At 40.7% G+C, this 19,085-nt stretch overlaps 1 protein-coding gene across 7 annotated transcripts in view; it reads left to right on the top strand.

The window, feature by feature from the left end:
• phldb1b (pleckstrin homology-like domain, family B, member 1b) overlaps nucleotides 1-19,085 on the top strand; it is a 196,098-nt gene that overhangs the window by 101,612 nt on the left and 75,401 nt on the right. For 5 of the 7 annotated variants that reach the window (XM_060943762.1, XM_060943760.1, XM_060943758.1 and 2 more), the window contains 2 exons: nucleotides 2,364-2,492; nucleotides 3,764-3,919. In XM_060943762.1, the coding sequence (XP_060799745.1) occupies nucleotides 2,364-2,492; nucleotides 3,764-3,919 (285 nt within the window). The remainder of the gene's footprint in view (nucleotides 1-2,363; nucleotides 2,493-3,763; nucleotides 3,920-19,085) is intronic. The other 2 variants (XM_060943763.1, XM_060943759.1) reach the window with 1 other exon arrangement.

Raw genomic sequence — 19,085 nt, 5'->3', positions numbered from 1 at the left:
GGACAAAGTACAAATTGTAAATAAAAACGGGATGCAATAATTTACAAATCTCAAAAACTGATATTGTATTCACAATAGAACATAGACAACATATCAAATGTCAAAAGTGAGACATTTTGAAATTTCATGCCAAATATTGGCTCATTTGAAATTTCATGACAGCAACACATCTCAAAAAAGTTGGGACAGGGGCAATAAGAGGCTGGAAAAGTTAAAGGTACAAAAAAGGAACAGCTGGAGGACCAAATTGCAACTCATTAGGTCAATTAGCAATAGGTCATTAACATGACTGGGTATAAAAAGAGCATCTTGGAGTGGCAGCAGCTCTCAGAAGTAAAGATGGGAAGAGGATCACCAATCCCCCTAATTCTGCGCTGACAAATAGTGGAGCAATATCAGAAAGGAGTTCGACAGTGTAAAATTGCAAAGAGTTTGAACATATCTACAGTGCATAATATCATCAAAAGATTCAGAGAATCTGGAAGAATCTCTGTGTGTAAGGGTCAAGGCTGGAAAACCATACTGGGTGCCCGTGATCTTCGGGCCCTTAGACGGCACTGCATCACATACAGGCATGCTTCTGTATTGGAAATCACAAAATGGGCTCAGGAATATTTCCAGAGAACATTATCTGTGAATAGAATTCACCGTGCCATCTGCCGTTGCCAGCTAAAACTCTATAGTTCAAAGTAGAAGCTGTATCTAAACATGATCCAGAAGCGCGGACGTCTTCTCTGGGCCAAGGCTCATTTAAAATGGACTGTGGCAAAGTGGAAAACTGTTCTGTGGTCAGACGAATCAAAATTTGAAGTTCTTTATGGAAATCAGGGACGCCGTGTCATTCAGACTAAAGAGGAGAAGGACGACCCAAGTTGTTATCGGCGCTCAGTTCAGAAGTGTGCATCTCTGATGGTATGGGGTTGCATTAGTGCGTGTGACTTGGGCAGCTTACACATCTGGAAAGACGCCATCAATGCTGAAAGGTATATCCAGGTTCTAGAGCAACATATGCTCCCATCCAGACGACGTCTCTTTCAGGGACGACCTTGCATTTTCCAACATGACAATGCCAAACCACATACTGCATCAATTACAGCATCATGGCTGCGTAGAAGAAGGGTCCAGGTACTGAACTGGCCAGCCTGCAGTCCAGATCTTTCACCCATAGAAAACATTCGGCGCATCATAAAACAGAAGATACGACAAAAAAGACCTAAGACAGTTGAGCAACTAGAATCCTACATTAGACAAGAATTGGTTAACATTCCTATCCCTAAACTTGAGCAACTTATCTCCTCAGTCCCCAGACGTTTACAGACTGTTGTAAAGAGAAAAGGGGATGTCTCACAGTGGTAAACATGGCCTTGTCCCAACTTTTTTGAGATGATGTTATGAAATTTAAAATCACCTAATTTTTCTCTTTAAATGATGATACATTTTCTCAGTTTATACATTTTGATATGTTCTATTCTGAATAAAATGTGGAATTTTGAAACTTCCACATCATTGCATTCCATTTTTATTTACAATTTGTACTTTGTCCCAACTTTTTTGGAATCGGGGTTGTACAATTTGTACTTTATCCCAACTTTTTTGGAATTGGGGTTGTAATTGTGCCTGGCTGGAGCCTTCGTATCCCAATCCACATTCATGACTACCAGAGGACTACCAGTACCCGTGAATGTGGATTAGGGTATGGAGTCTTTTTGTATTTCTACATTGGTTATGTTTTGTAATTATTGAACTTTTACTGCCTTCTGACATCAACTGGATTTTAAGACTTATGGCATTGTTGAGCACAGACTTCTATATCTCACAGCCTTTGAGAAAGTGAAAATAAATTTGTGGATCTGCCCTGGAACTCTGATCCACTCCAAAATTTCATGGAGTTTGCTGTGGCCCATACGACATCCTTCCAAGTGTTTTGGAAATCGGGTTGGTAGGGTTTTTGCAATCCTGCTTAAAGACAAACAAACTGCACCAAAAACATAACGTCCTTGATGGAGGCAATGAAATGGCAGATGGTTTTGCACAAAATAAAACCTCCTCCACACACTGTACCACAAAGACATTTGATCAAATGTTTGAGAACACAAGCCTATTCTACCTTCTCAAAGGTCTTCATTATACTCCTGATATAATTCCGGTAAATAGAAAGTATATTCCATATGTACAGCACATTTTTGAGTTAACTGAGTAAATATGGGTGCTGTAATAAATGTAGAAAGTCACATGTCTCTGTTCTTCGGCCAAACCCGATCTGTTGTATCCTCTAACCTCAGACGCTTGTGCATGGTGTGGATTTGAGCAGTGTGGTTTTTCTCTCTCTCTCTCCCCATGGATGGTGTGTGTTGTCTTTCTAGGAGAGGGCGAATGTTGACAGCCAGCGGGAAGCCCTGGAGAGGCTTCAGGACTACTACAATGAGCTGAAGAGCCAGCTGCATAACTGCCCCGAGTCTCTAAGGGAGCAGTTGCAGGAGCAACTCAAAAGGGTCAGTCTCGTCCTGCTGGTCTCATACCAGGACCATCAGAAACTCTGCGTGATTTCAAACACACCACTTCTGATTATAGCATCTCTGAACATGCACACACCATGTCACCCATGTTGGGCCGGTAGATGTTGGCATGCATGATGCTTCTGCAGAAAGTTTGTATTCAAGTTCTGAATAATAAAAGCAAACACCATGCCACTTTGTAAGGAATAGTTTTCCAGAATGCACATCATGCAGGTCAGTATTGGCTTGCATTGAATTTTAGTCACTTTTTTTTTTTTTGTGAAAATGTTCCTGTACTGTCTGCTGGCAGTCTTGCATCATTCTTACATTTTGTTTGCTTCTGGGTAAATGTGCAGAGAAAAGGTGTGTCACATGGTGTTTTTAAGGGCTGTGTGGTGAATTCTGGGTAAGAATATCAACTGTTCTTTATAGCTGTGCATGCCTGTTTTAGTTCTGCTGTTTCTCTGGTTGGGGTCTGGTTGTGTGTTCATGTTTTTCCTGTGCCACCTTTTAACCCCTAACATTCTACTAATGTATTAATGTACAGCTTAATGATGGTCTCCATCTCTGTGCATTTTCTGCCTTCCACATGCTTGCATCAGTATTGGAATTATAAGGAAAAAGACATGATCATTTTATATTTACTGCTGTTCAGTAGTCACTACACTCATACTTTGGAGTATTTCCTTCTTTTGGTAGTTCATAGTAGACCAGGCTGTCTTGGAGAAGGATTTTCATTGCTAGACGGTTTTACCAAAAGAATAGCCCTGCAGGCTGCTCTGAGAAATCAACACTGACTCAAACTCTCTGCCCTCAGGCTTGTTCATGTCGAAAGGAGTTTGATTATAGTACACTGAGGGCTGGCTAGTTGATCCTCTGTGAAAGCATGAGTCAGGTTCACTGTAGGTCAAGTCGAGACAAGATCAGCTCAGAGTATCAGCAAAGTCTAGAAATCATTTCATCATGGATATTTTTTGACTGCTGACCTACTGTATACTCTGAAAGCCATTATATAGCACTGAGTATACAATAAGGTCATAAAATGGCAAATATTTCCATATAATATTCATGGAATTAGATTATTATAAAGCTAAAGCCCAGCAGTGTGTTGTGCTTTGTGTGCAGCAGCTGTGCTCCTAAGCTGCAGTATCCTGTGCTCCTGCACTTATTCTCTGAGGAGCATGACTGGAGCTGCCTGCCTCACGCTGCTCTCTGACTCTGACTGATGTGTGTTTGCCTCCCTTTTTCTGTGTGTTTGCACACCATAGGAAGCAGAAACCTTGGAGGCTGAGACAAAGCAGTTTGAGGACCTGGAATTCCAGCAGCTGGAGAAGGAGAGCAGTCTGGAGGAAGAGCGTGAGACAATTTCCCAACAGCTCCTTCAGGAGAAAGCACAGTACCAAAGCAGTGTGGTGAAGAGAAAGGTAAGCAGTGCAGTTACCTTCCAGCTGGTGTAGTGTTAGCTAAGGCCAATGCTAGCGCAGTCAAGCCTATTATTATTATTATTATTATTATTTTATTTTATTTTTTTCCTGTGTAATTTTAGTTACTTTTAAAATCAACATTGACCGCTACACACAATGGAGTGACCTGGTAGCCAAAATTCTCTCAAAATCTTCCACTTTGAAAGAAGCACACCTGGTGGCCATGTTAATTTATAAATTGTCTGTCACTTGTTAGCATGGAAGTTTTACATCACTGACTTGTCTCCTTTCCAGTTTTTCGATGTCCGTTGACATGTTTTTTTCTTGTAAATATGTGTGAAGAATATATAATGAAGTTTTGGTAGCCTTTTGGGTGTTCAGTGCGTCTTCGGTTTCAGTTTATTTATTTAGTGCTTAATCCTATCAGTAGCACTGGATTAGCATCGTCGTCGCTCTTTCCCGGCCGACAAAGAAATGATTGTGCACATGCACAGCAGAAAAGTTTTGTCATTGGATCGTCGCACGAGCTCCGATGTGTGACATTGTGTTGTCTTGACAACGTGTAATATTGTTACGATATTGCATGCTCCTTCTCCATTGGGGAGAGTGATGGAGGATAAGCGATATGATAATATTGCATGCCATCAATAAACCCAGTACAAGGGAGTAGAATGAATGTGTGGTATGTATGTATGTATGTACGGTGTGTGTGTGTGTGTGTCGGCCACCGTGGCTAGTGGTTTCCCCGAGTCACTAGCCATTCAGCCTTTTCACTAGCCACAATTTTGTTGCCAGGAAATTGCAGTTTTTTCTTCACCATGATGCGTTAAAGTTCAGAAGATCTAGATGTAATTATGAATGGCAGCGTATAATGCATCTCTACAGTAGCACTCAAGTATTCAGTGCTGTTAAGGTAGCTCCGTATATGAAAACATGCAACCAATTCAGACAAAAATATAAACAGAGTATTCTGTTTATTGAACTCAAATTCAAGACCCTTACAATATGAAATATCGTATAATATGAAAAATAACATTCAGTACAACTGAACTGATTCTAATATTAAAAGTCCAATTCAAAACATTTATCATTGAAAAACATTTGATGTTTTGATATGCAAGTATTGTGTATTATCAAGTATTATTATGTATATTATGTATTATCTATTAATTGTGTGAGAGAGTGTGAGAAAATGTGTACAGGGAGACATTAAATGTCCTCATTACATTCATCATCAGATGAGTCTGAAGGGTCCATGAAAAATGGTTTTTGTGACCTGAGGCTTCCAGCAGGCCGTAAGTTGATAGCTGGGGTGGGATCAACTTCTTTACAATCGCGTGAACGTTTCTAAACAGCAGCTCCATCCTCTCCAGCTCAGCCGACTTCATGACAGCCAGGGACTTGAAAGCAATGCTGTCCTGTAGTGAACCAGCCGTCTTCGCCGGTTTTGATGTTATAGTACCGATTTGTGCATTTGACTTTTCATGGTCCTTTATAGTTTCGAGTTTAAAATTACTGGTGCCTGTTTTTGCCAGATTTTCTACTAGTGCATTTCAAAAAATTTGAATATTGTGAAAAAGTTCAATATTTTCCATCAGTTATTTAAGAAAGTGAAAGTTATATATTATAGACTCATTACACATAAACTAAAATGTTTCAAGCATTTTTCTATTTTAATTTTAATCAGTATGGCATACAGTACAAAAACATAAAAAACCCCATCTCAAAATATTAGAATATTTCATTTCGAGTTTGAGTAAAACAGTATGAACACAGTGTATCTCGGTCTAGTTCAGTACACACAACCACAATCATGGGGAAGACTGCTGACTTGACTGTTGTCCAGAAGATGATCACTGATGCCCTCCACAAGGAGGGTAAGCCACAAAAGGTCATTTGCTGAAAAGGGTGGCTGGAAAAGGTGCACAAGCAACAGGGATGGCTGCAGTCTTGAGAGGATTGTCAAGAAAAGTTGATTCAAGAACTTGGGAGAGCTTCACAAGGAGTGGACTGAGGCTGGTGTCCGTGTATCAAGACCCATCACGAACAGACATCTTCAAGAAAGGGGATACAACTTTCGCATTCCTAATATCAAGCGACTCCTGAGCCAGAGACAATGTCAGAAGTGTCTTATCTGGGCTAAGGAGAGAAAGAAATGGACTGTTGCTCAGTGGTCCAAAGTCCTCTTTTCGGATGAAAGTACATTTTGCATTTAATTTGGAAATCACGGTTCTAGAGTCTGGAGGAAGAGTGGAGAGGCACAGAATCCAAGGTGTTTGAAACCCAGTGTGAAGTTTCCACAGTCTGTGATGATTTGGGGTGCCATGTCATCTGCTGGTGTTGGTCCACTGTATTTTATCAAGTCCAAAGTCAACACAGCCATCTACCAGGAGATTTTAGAGCACTTCATGCTTCCGTCTGCTGACGAGCTTTTTGGAGATGCTGATTTCCTTTTCCAGCAGGACTTGGCACCAACCCACAGTGCCAAAACTACTACCAAATGGTTTGCTGACCATGATATTACTGTGTTTGATTGGCCAGCCAACTTGCCTGACCTGAACCCCATAGAGAATCTATGGGGTATTGTCAAGAGGAAGATGAGAAACACCCGACCCAAAAATACAGATACACTGAAGGCCACTATCAAAGCAACCTGGGCTTCAATAACACCTCAGCAGTGCCACAGACTGATCACCTCCATGCCACACCGCATTGATACTGATTTGTTACAATTGTTAAATCAGCGTTTTGTGTATTTTATTTTGGAACAGGAAATTACCTGCAACATGTCAGGTGACTTAAACCAGGAAGTAAAAAGAAGGGCCGGGCTCAGAGCCATTGTTTGTCATTTTTCCAATCCTTTTGAATCTGCCTGCATCTTATGCCCTTTGATAGCATCGTTGGTGTGTATTGATTTGTTTCATTGTTATTGATGATTGTAGATGTTTTTGTGACAATTTTGAGTTTGGGAAGTTTTATGAAGAAAGTCTCTCGAGTTGTTACAGTTACTGTGTCTACTTAGCTAGGACTGTTGTTAAAGTTCATATGAGAGAATAAATACAATAAATATGAGTAAATAGTGGATGATATGTTAAAATACATTAAAATACAGTGGTTTACATGAACATAATTGATAAGCCATAAATATATAAAAGGTAGCGGTTTAAAAAAAAGCAAAGTAATTTAGTTCATTTAAAAGTCAGTATATTTACATTGTGTGAATGTGTAAGCATAAAAGAGAGCGTTTCATTTGTACTCATTATGCCTTTTGCAGGGGTGATAGCGTTCCGGCGCCGCGCCGGATTTCCGGCGTACCGTGGCTGGGGAAAAAAAAAAAAAATCTAGTTCGCCCATTGTCCTGTGTCATTCTGAGATGCGCAGATAGACAGTAAAGGGAATTCCGAATTCCCTTTACTGTCTATCTGCGCATCTTCGATAAGCCAAAGCAATAGAGTGGAAAGTTTCAACTTGTATTTGCCTTAAATAACTTTGCCGAAAACATGGTGGTGTATACTGTGGTCCCCCCCAGAATTTTTTTTTTTTTTTGTGTAGGTGTAACGGATGCCAGATTGTTAATGTATCTTAGTTCCGTAGGCTACATGGTTAGGGTATCTTTTGTCCTCATTGCTTGGGCCAGATCAAACCATTAAACAAGCTTAAATTATTCTTACTCTTGGCATATACATAATTTATTTTTTTTTTCAAAAATTAATTCAGTTCAAACACCATTAAAAGTAATTTCTGGAATAGATCTCTTGTGTGACGTGTAATTCACCCCCCTCATTTAAATTTGTCAAATTTTTCGGCACGTGCTTTGCGCATCATGGACCTCGGTGATTTTTAAAATGTTGCCTCCGGCCCTGCTCATCTCTGCCCCTTTTTTCCTGAGCAGCAGGGTTTGAAACTCCAGCTATATGTCACCACATACTGTAGTGTGCTTGTCAGTCGTCAGCACAGAATAAACCACCCGCCAAAGTGGCTAGTGGGAATAAAGTCATTACCTGCCAAAGCCGAATTTTACCCGCATTTGGCGGGTGGGCAGGTGCTAATGTAAAGCCCTGAGGTGTGTGTGTGTGTGTGTGTATATATGTATATACATACGCGTGTGTGTGTGTGTGCGTGTGCATACATACATATACACACTACACACACACACATACCATATATATATATATATATATATATATATATATATATATATATATAAAAATAAAATATTGTATAACCTCTGATGAACGCCCCTGGGGGCTTTACGTTTTTCAAAAGGGGGGCATTTATTAGGGGTAAAAATTCACAGTTGATCGAATTTTTCAAACCCTAACATAACTGCCCTACTAATTTTCCCTAACTTTCATATGTTTTCTAGGTGAAAAGTCATCGAATTAAGTGTTTTTAAAAATTGATTTTTTTTATTATTTGGGGCGCTTACTGGAGTGTATACGGTAATGCAGGTGTTCATTCGGCAAGGAAACAGCCCAGATATAGCTCGCGTGTCAGCTGGCTTGACACGTTTGATCTTTTCGCCGACCACTGTTACGCCACTCACTTTGCATAAAGCTCCCTTTTTGCAGAAGTCACGTGCCTCCCAGATAATTTGATCTGATCATTCTGTTTCTAATCGTAAAGATGGACACACGTGTTGAAAAACACAAATCCTACACTGCGAGTTTTAAGCTAAAAGATTTCGGATTGTGATAGCCCAGGACACAATCGATGTATTGTGATAGCCCAGGACATTGAATTCGTATTTGATTTGGATACTGGACTTGGATAGAAAACCTGGGGTATGTAAAACAGTTCAGACTGTTAGTTTTTTTTAAATTTTGAATGATTTTTTTTTTCCGAAATATTGGGGGGGGGGGCATTAATTAGGGAGGGGGTGTTCATTAGAGGTTATACTGTGTGTGTGTGTGTGTGTGTGTGTGTGTGTGTATACAACCCCGATCCCAAAAAAGTTGGGACAAAGTACAAATTGTAAATAAAAACGGAATGCAATGATGAAGTTTCAAAATTCCATATTTTATTCAGAGTAGAGCATAGATAATATATGAAATGTTTAAACTGAGAAAATGTATCATTTAAGGAGAAAAATTAGGTGATTTTTTTTAAAAATTTTGGGACAAGGCCATGTTTACCACTGTGAGACATCCCCTTTTCTCTTTACAACAGTCTGTAAACGCCTGGGGACTGAGGAGACAAGTTGCTGAAGTTTAGGGATAGGAATGTTAACCCATTCTTGTCTAATGTAGGGTTCTAGTTGCTCAACTGTCTTAGGTCTTTTTTGTCGTATCTTCCGTTTTATGATGCGCCAAATGTTTTCTATGGGTGAAAGATCTGGACTGCAGGCTGGCCAGTTCAGTACCCAGACCCTTCTTCTACGCAGCCATGATGCTGTAATTGATACAGTATGTGGTTTGGCATTGTCATGTTGGAAAATGCAAGGTCTTCCCTAAAAGAGACATCGTCTGGATGGGAGTATATGTTGCTCTAGAACCTGGATATACCTTTCAGCATTGATGGTGTCTTTCCAGATGTGTAAGCTGCCCATGCCACACGCATTAATGAAACCCCATACCATCAGAGATGCAGGCTTCTGAACTGAGCGCTGATAACTTGGGTCGTCCTTCACCTCTTTAGTCTGAATGACACGGCATCCCTGATTTCCATAAAGAACTTCAAATTTTGATTTGTCTGACCACAGAACGGTTTTCCACTTTGCCACAGTCCATTTTAAATGAGCCTTGGCCCAGAGAAGACGCCTGCGCTTCTTGATCATGTTTAGATATAGCTTCTTTGAACTATAGAGTTTTAGCTGGCAATGGTGGATGGCACAGTGAATTGTGTTCACAGATAATGTTCTCTGGAAATATTCCTGAGCCCATTTTTTGTGATTTCCAATACAGAAACATGCCTGTATGTGATGCAGTGCCGTCTAAGGGCCCGAAGATCATGGGCACCCAGTATGGTTTTCCAGCCTTGACCCTTACGCACAGAGATTCTTCCAGATTCTCTGAATCTTTTGATGATGATATGCACTGTAGATGCATGTTCAAACTCTTTGCAGTTTTACACTGTCGAACTCCTTTCTGATATTGCACCACTATTTGTCGGTGCAGAATTAGGGGGATTGGTGATCCTCTTCCCATCTTTACTTCGGAGAGCCGCTGCCACTCCAAGATGCTCTTTTTATACCCAGTCATGTTAATGACCTATTGCCAATTGACCTAATGAGTTGCAATTTGGTCCTCCAGCTGTTCCTTTTTTGTACCTTTAACTTTTCCAGCCTCTTATTGCCCCTGTCCCAACTTTTTTGAGATGTGTTGCTGTCATGAAATTTCAAATGAGCCAATATTTGGCATGAAATTTCAAAATGTCTCACTTTCGACATTTGATATGTTGTCTATGTTCTATTGTGAATACAAGATCAGTTTTTGAGATTTTGTAAATTATTGCATTCCGTTTTTATTTACAATTTGTACTTTGTCTCAACTTTTTTGGAATCGGGGTCGTGTGTGTGTATATACGTGTGTGTATATATACATACATATGTGTGTATATATGTGTGTGTGTGTGTGTGTGTGTGTATATATATATATATATATATATATATATATATATATATATATACACATACATACATACATATATACATACATACATACATACATATGTATGTGTGTATATACACACACACTGGGGCAAAAAAGTATTTAGTCAGCCACTAATTGTGCAAGTTCTCCCACTTAAAAAGATGAGAGAGGCCTGTAATTTTAATCATAGGTACACTTCAACTATGAGAGACAGAATGGGGGGGAAAGAATCCAGGAAATCACATTGTAGGATTTTTAATGAATTAATTGGTAAATTCCTCTGTAAAATAAGTATTTGGTCACCTACAAACAAGCAAGATTTCTGGCTCTCACAGACCTGTAACAACTTGTTTAAGAGGCTCCTCTGTCCTCCACTCGTTACCTGTATTAATGGCACCTGTTTGACCTCGTTATCCGTATAAAAGACACCTGTCCACAACCTCACAGTCACACTCCAAACTCCACTATGGCCAAGACCAACGAGCTGTCAAAGGACACCAGAAACAATTGTAGACCTGCACCAGGCTGGGAAGACTGAATCTGCAATAGGTAAGCAACTTGGTGTGAAGAAATCAATTGTGGGAGCAATTATTAGAAAATGGAAGACATACAAGACCACTGATAATCTCCCTTGATCTAGGGCTTCACGCAAAATCTCACCTCGTGGGGTCAAAATGATCACAAGAACAGTGAGCAAAAATCCCAGAACCACACGGGGGGACCTAGTGAATGACCTGCTGGGACCAAAGTAACAAAGGCTACCATCAGTAACACACTATGCCGCCAGGGACTCAAATCCTGCAGTGCCAGACGTGTCCCCCTGCTTAAGCCAGTACATGTCCAGGCCCGTCTGAAGTTTGCTAGAGAGCATTTGGATGATCCAGAAGAGGATTGGGAGAATGTCATATGGTCAGATGAAACCAAAATAGAACTTTTTACCAAAAACTCAACTTGTGTTTGGAGGAGAAAGAATGCTGAGTTGCATCCAAAGAACACCATACCTACTGTGAAGCATGGGGGTGGAAACATGATGCTTTGGGGCTGCTTTTCTGCAAAGGGACCAGGACGACTGATCCGTGTAAAGGAAAGAATGAATGGGGCCATGTATCGTGAGATTTTGAGTGAAAACCACCTTCCATCAGCAAGGGCATTGAAGATGAAACGTGGCTGGGTCTTTCAGCATGACAATGATCCCAAACACACCGCCCGGGCAACGAAGGAGTGGCTTCGTAAGAAGCATTTCAAGGTCCTGGAGTGGCCTAGCCAGTCTCCAGATCTCAACCCCATAGAAAATCTTTGGAGGGAGTTGAAAGTCCGTGTTGCCCAGCGACAGCCCCAAAACATCACTGCTCTAGAGGAGATCTGCATGGAGGAATGGGCCAAAATACCAGCAACAGTGTGTGAAAACCTTGTGAAGATTTACAGAAAACATTTGACCTCTGTCATTGCCAACAAAGGGTATATAACAAAGTATTGAGATGAACTTTTGTTATTGACCAAATACTTATTTTTCACCATAATTTGCAAATCAATTCTTTAAAAATCAGACAATGTGATTTTCTGGATTTTTTTTTTTCTCATTTTGTCTCTCATAGTTGAGGTATACCTATGAAAATTACAGGCCTCTCATCTTTTTAAGTGGGAGAACTTGCAGAATTAGTGACTGACTAATATATATATATATATATATATATATATATATATATACACACACACACAGTGGTGCTTAAAAGTTTGTGAACCCTTTAGAATTTTCTATATTTCTGCAAAAAATATGGCATAAAACATCCTCAGATTTTCACACAAGTCCTAAAAGTAGAGAAAGAGAACCCAGTTAAACAAATGAGACAAAAATATTATACTTGGTCATTTATTTATTGAGGAAAATGATCCGATATTACATATCTGTGAGTGGCAAAAGTATGTGAACCTTTGCTTTCAGTATCTGGTGTAACCCCCTTGTGCAGCAATAACTGCAACTAAATGTTTCCGGTATCTGTTGATCAGACCTGCACACCGGCTTGGAGGAATTTTAGCCCATTCCTCCATACAGAACAGCTTCAACTCTGGGATGTTGGTGGGTTTCCTCACATGAACTGCTCACTTCAGGTCCTTCCACAACATTTTGATTGGATTAAGGTCAGGACTTTGACTTGGCCATTCCAAAACATGAACTTTATTCTTCTTTAACCATTCTTTGGTAGAACGACTTGTGTGCTTAGGGTCGTTGTCTCGCTGCATGACCCACCTTCTCTTGAAATTCAGTTCATGGACAGATGTCCTGACATTTTCCTTTAGAATTCCCTGGTATGATTCAGAATTCATTGCTCCATCAATGATGGCAAGCCGTCCTGGCCCAGATGCAGCAAAACAACACTTCGTGTTGTTACACTATCGTGTTTTGGGCAAAACACGATACTACCACCACCATGTTTCACAGATGGGATAAGGTTGTTATGCTGGAATGCAGTGTTTTCCTTTCTCCAAACTTAACGCTTCTCATTTAAACCAAATTGTTCTATTTTGGGCTCAGCCATCCACAAAACATTTTTCCAATAGCCTTCTGGCTTGTCCATGTGATCTTTAGCAAACTGCAGACAAGCAGCAAGTTTTTTGGAGAGCAGTGGCTTTCTCCTTGCAACCCTGTCATGCACACGATTGTTGTTCAGTGTTCTCCTGATGGTGGACTCATGAACATTAATATTAGCCAATGTGAGAGAGGCCTTCAGTTGCTTAGAAGTTACCCTGGGGTCCTTTGTGACCTCGCCAACTATTACACGCTTTGCTCTTGGAGTGATCTTTGTTGGTCGACCACTCCTGGGGAGGGTAACAATGGTCTTGAATTTCCTCCATTTGTACACAATCTGTCTGACTGTGGATTGGTGGAGTCCAAACTCTTTAGAGATGGTTTTGTAACCTTTTCCAGCCTGATGAGCATCAACAACGCTTTTTCTGAGGTCCTCAGAAATCTCCTTTGTTCATGCTATGATACACTTGCACAAACGTGTTGTGAAGATCAGACTTTGATAGATCCCTGTTCTTTAAATAAAACAGGGTGCCCACTCACACCTGATTTGTCATCCAATTGATTGAAAACACCGGACTCTAATTTCACCTTCAAATTAACTTTTAATCCTAGAGGTTCACATACTTTTGCCACTCACAGATATGTAATATTGGATCATTTTCCTCAATAAATAAACGACCAAGTATCATATTTTTGTCTAATTTGTTTAACTGGGTTCTCTTTATCTACTTTTAGGACTTGTGTGAAAATCTGAGGATGTTTTGGGTCATATTTATGCAGAAATATAGAAAATTCTAAAGGGTTCACAAACTTTCAAGCACCACTGTATGTATGTGTGTGTGTGTGTGTGTGTGTGTATATATATATATAATATATAAAATCTCCTTCTCACCCCCGGCGGGGGGGTGGTATCCATGTCATCCTCAAGCTCGGGTCCTCTACCAGAGGCCTGGAAGTTTGAGGGTTCTGCGCAGTATCTTCGATGTTCCTAGGACTGCGCTCTTCTGGACTGAGGCTTCAGATGTTGTTCGTGGGATTTGCTGGAGCCACTCTCCCAGTTTGGGGGTTACTGCCCCAAGTGCCCCCACTACCACGGGGACCACGCAACCCTTGACCTTCCACATCCGTTCCAGCTGCTCTTTCAACCCTTGATACTTCTCAAGTTTCTCATGTTCCTTCTTCCTGATGTTGGCGTCAGCTGGGATCTCCACATCTATTACCACCACCCTCTTTTGCTTTTTGTCCACCACCACTATGTCCGGTTGGTTAGCCAGGATCTGTTTGTCAGTCTGGAAGCTGAAGTCCCACAGAACCTTGGCCCTGTTGTTCTCAGCCACCTTCTGTGGTATGGCCCATTGGGACTTGGGTACTTCTATTCCATACTGGTTGCAGATGTTCCTGTATACTATCCCAGCCACTTGGTTGTGCCTCTCCATGTACGCTGATCCAGCTAGCATCTTACACCCTGCTACTATGTGCTGGACTGTTTCAGGGGCTTCTTTGCACAGTCTGCATCTTGGGTCTGATCTACTCTGGTAGATCCTGGCCTCTATGGCTCTTGTGCTTATGGCCTGTTCTTGTGCTGCCATGATTAGTGCCTCTGTGCTGTCTGTCAGTCCTGCATTATCCAGCCACTGGTAGGATTTCTTGATATATATAAATATATATAAAAAATATATATATAAAAATTTATTTATTTTTTTGTGACATCACTAGAGGCGGGCTGACTCTCGGCGGGACCCTTCAATCAGTGCAAGGACACAAAAGGTTAAAATAAATCAAGATTTTTAATGGTATGCCAGGAAGTTAAACAGAAAGGTATCTCAACGTCCAATGGTTAACCGAAAATGGATTCCCAAAAGTCAAACTCAAATAATGTCTCTGGCTTTAGAACAACGAAATTATACGCAGGTTTCCTTCAGTCCAATATCCTTTTCCCAGAACAAACAATCTTCTGCCTTACTTGGAGTCCAGTTAACAATCCCTGTAGTCTTTAGCCTGATGGCAGCCCAGTAGCAGGCGTCCGTAACACAGGGAAATATTTCAGTGCAAAATCCTTCAGGTAAGAAGTCCAGGTGAGCTTTCCAACTCTGCCCAGCAGGTTCCACTCAGCAACGGGAGTCCATGAACCTCACTCCTCTCTCTTCCACCTTCACACAGAGCTTTTGAGCTCTCACAAAGCCCTCTTGCGCATTAGGCCCTCATTGGCCACATGTGTGCTGCTGTGTTGTGTGCTGAGGGGTGCAGTTCCTAACTCCACCACCAGATGGAGTTATAGCTGCCAGAAGTTGGAGCCATCTGCGTGTGACGTAGCGCCCCTCGATGACGCAGCCTCTCGGGATATCACAATATATATTGTGTGTGTATGTATGTACGTTATTTACCCACTGGGAGGTCCGTATCGTGAAATACCGTGATCGAGGTCTTGAAAGTACTGACCGAGGCCTTCTGGGCAGGATTTGATGGAAACCGGACCGCGAAAAAAAATGTTTTTATTCCATGGAAAAAGTGGCCCGTGTGTATAATAATCGCCGATATTCACTGAGCCTGAGGTGGTTTAGTAAAAATATACAGGTGTTTTTTTTTTTTGTTTTTTTTTTTTAAATAAAAAATCTAATTTAAAAAATTATTCATTTCAAACTTCAAAATTGGCATGCAAATGTAATAACGGTGCGGCACAGATTTATCTATGCCGAGTCACATAAAATATTTTGTTTTGAAACAGATAAAATAAATAACAATCCCACCTTATCTTTAAATAGTTTTAGACCAAACTTCGTAGCATCTTTCGTGTTTTTAGGAGCAGCATTTTCTTTCATCATTTGTAATTCTTCCTCACTTGCGTTGACTGATTTAGTTGCCATTTTGCCGAGTCGTTCGAGGTGATTATCAAGAAAGTCTGAATCTCTCGACCAACCGTCTCGCTCGATTTCCTATAATCACCTGTGGATTTAAACTAATTCCCTTTATTAGGTTGTTTTTAAACAACTTATGACTTTCTAAAGTTCATCTCATCTCATTATCTCTAGCCGCTTTATCCTGTTCTACAGGGTCGCAGGCAAGCTGGAGCCTATCCCAGCGGACTACGGGCGAAAGGCGGGGTACACCCTGGACAAGTCGCCAGTTCATCACTGGGCTACTTTCTAAAGTTTTTCTTGATTTTCTTATTCTGCTGGCAAATAATTTCACTTATTTCAAGCACTTCTTTCTAGAAAGACACTAAATCATCAGCCAGGATAATAAGATAATTTTAAGCTTGAAATTAGTAAATATGTCTCGAAATAAGTTTAATTGTATTATTTATGTAAAAATCTCACAATGAGAAATAGTCGATACCTTCTTTCCTTTATTAAAGATATCTATAATTTTTTGCATTGTAGGTTGCTTTTCTGATAATGATTCCATACTATGCTATATCTGTATTAAAGGGGCTGGTTCACTCTTCCCAGAAGCCTCTGCACTAAGTTGCAAGCCACCTTTCTTGCATCCATCGATATTCTACTGTTTGAAAAACAAGCCACAGCAATCAGACAACATCCTAAGCCATAGGTCACAAATTGTCATTTGAACCTGAAGATATTTTGTCAAAGTATTTGTATTTTAAATTCTTTTAATCAAGCCATTCTGTTTTAAATATGGTTATCCAGCTATAATAGCCAGAACCGACCTCAGCCATCTTGCAAGTAGCCATGAAGGAAAGAAAATATCAAGCATATTCTCTTCAAGACTTCCACGTATGATATGTAGATGCAGAAAAAGTCCAAGACTGATTTCAAAGGGATCATGAACAGTGGATTTGCAGAGGGTTTGCTGCACAGAAAGCTAGCAGAGTAGCAGTTATGTGATTTTGTCCATTATCCGTAACAGCTTATCCTGTGCAGGGTCACGGGCAAGTTGGAGCCTATCCCAGCTGACTATGGCCGAGAGGTGGGGTACACCCTGGACAAGTCGCCAGATAGAGACAAACAATCTTTCTCATTCACACCTACGGTCAATTTAGAGCCACCGATTAACCTAACCTGCATGTCTTTGGACTGTGGGGGAAACCAGCGCACCCAGAGGAAACCCACGCAGACACAAGGAGAACATGCAAACTCCACACAGAAGGGCCCCTGTCAGCCACTGGGCTCGGACCCAGAACCTTCTTGCTGTGAGGTGACCGTGCTAACGACTACACCACCGTGTCACCCCAGTTATGTGATTTTCAAAACAAAAACAACAAACTGGGTTCTGGGTAGGGTGAGTTGGTCCCTTTGAAAGGCTACAAAAGACTTACTGTAAAGAACAAAAAATATGAATTTGAAACATAGTATGAAAATCTAAGCAATACTACATATTTGGTGCTCTGGGAAACCTGTCAGAGATCACTGTGGCAGTGACAGACCGAATAAAAAGCTTAAAGTGCTTGTTTTATGAAAATTACATTATAAAATCCCAGGTTTTCGGTGTGTGATATGCTCAAATAGGTTGTAAAGTTCACTGATAAATAAAAAAATTGGTTTGAAAGAAATTTTTTGCATCTGAATTCTGTTCCAGAAATCACTAAAAGCTCGTCAGTCATTAGATTGCAGCGATTTATAGGTCAGCTGCGCTGCATGTGTGACATATGCGCCACTGCCGCCTTTTGTGTCCACACTGACTCTACAATATTCTCTGCAATGGTGTGCATTCGTGATACTAATTATTTTGAAAAAGACAACAAAAGCTACAAGGGGATGGTATGCAAGTGTCATAATAATTATAGTATTTTATAATTTTAATTTTATTTTAGGTGCCTATAGTAGTGAATATTGAGTGCTGTTTTATGCCCCAATCTCACAACGACAACTGTAACTATGACTATACCTGTGTCTGAACTCACTCACTCATTCACTAGTCCCTGCTCACTATCTAGGGAATTGTATATAGAGGACTATATAGTGAGCTCATTGGTAAAATGAAAAAACACTTTTGGATGCTACTCTGTTGCGCCATTATTTACGTCATTACCATCACACAATTAAAACGTGCCAGATCAGTCGGCTGGTGGGTTTTCAAAATAATAAATACGTACATGTATTTTTGTGATAAATACATATTATACTGAGCGTATTTCCCCCATTAATAAATACAAACTACTTTGTGTCTGCTGCATCTTTCAGTTCTTTTTAATCAAGGCTGAATACTTTTCTTCTTTGCCACTGCCTTTTATTAAATCAAATTTAAAGCTTTGATCGCTCGCTCTGCACTGTAACTCTTATTCTTGTATTTTATGTCTTATTCTATTTTAGCTTATTTTCTATTCTCTTCCTATTTTTAATTGTACTTAATCTCATCTCATCTCATTATCTCTAGCCGCTTTATCCTTCTACAGGGTCGCAGGCAAGCTGGAGCCTATCCCAGCTGACTAGGGGCGAAAGGCGGGGTACACCCTGGACAAGTCGCCAGGTCATCACAGGGCTGACACATAGACACAGACAACCATTCACATTCACACCTACGGTCAATTTAGAGTCACCAGTTAACCTAACCTGCATGTCTTTGGACTGTGGGGGAAACCGGAGCACCCGGAGGAAACCCACGCGGACACGGGGAGAACATGCAAACTCCGCACAGAAAGGCCCTCGCCGGCCCCGGGGCTCGAACCCAGGACCTTCTTGCTGTGAGGCGACAGCGCTAACCACTACACCACCGTGCCGCCCTAATTGTACTTAATGCAGAGAGGAATTTCACAAGCATGTGATGAATAAAATTGTTGGTGTTCTTCTTCTTGAATGTCCATTTATAATGTTTCTTCCTCTGTCCATTCACCCCAACACACACCTTTTTTTTTTAATTAATTATTTTTCTTCCAGCTCGACTGCAATGCATGATGGTATATATTGCTTGGTTAGTGACCATCGGTTGTACACTACTTTTCACGATGCATTGGGGGATACTATGAGTCCACTATAGGGTAAAATAATTCTCACTACACGTTCGGACTGCACCACAAAATGGCGAACTCACTATATAGTCCAATATATAGTGAGCGATTTTGGACACGGTATACCTACCGGTATACCTGAAT

The sequence above is a fragment of the Neoarius graeffei genome, chromosome 17 (genome assembly GCF_027579695.1).
Source record: "Neoarius graeffei isolate fNeoGra1 chromosome 17, fNeoGra1.pri, whole genome shotgun sequence".
NCBI classification, from domain to species: Eukaryota; Metazoa; Chordata; class Actinopteri; order Siluriformes; family Ariidae; genus Neoarius; species Neoarius graeffei.
The sequence above is the reverse complement of the archived record's forward strand: the minus strand, read 5'-3'. Positions and strand labels throughout refer to the sequence as shown.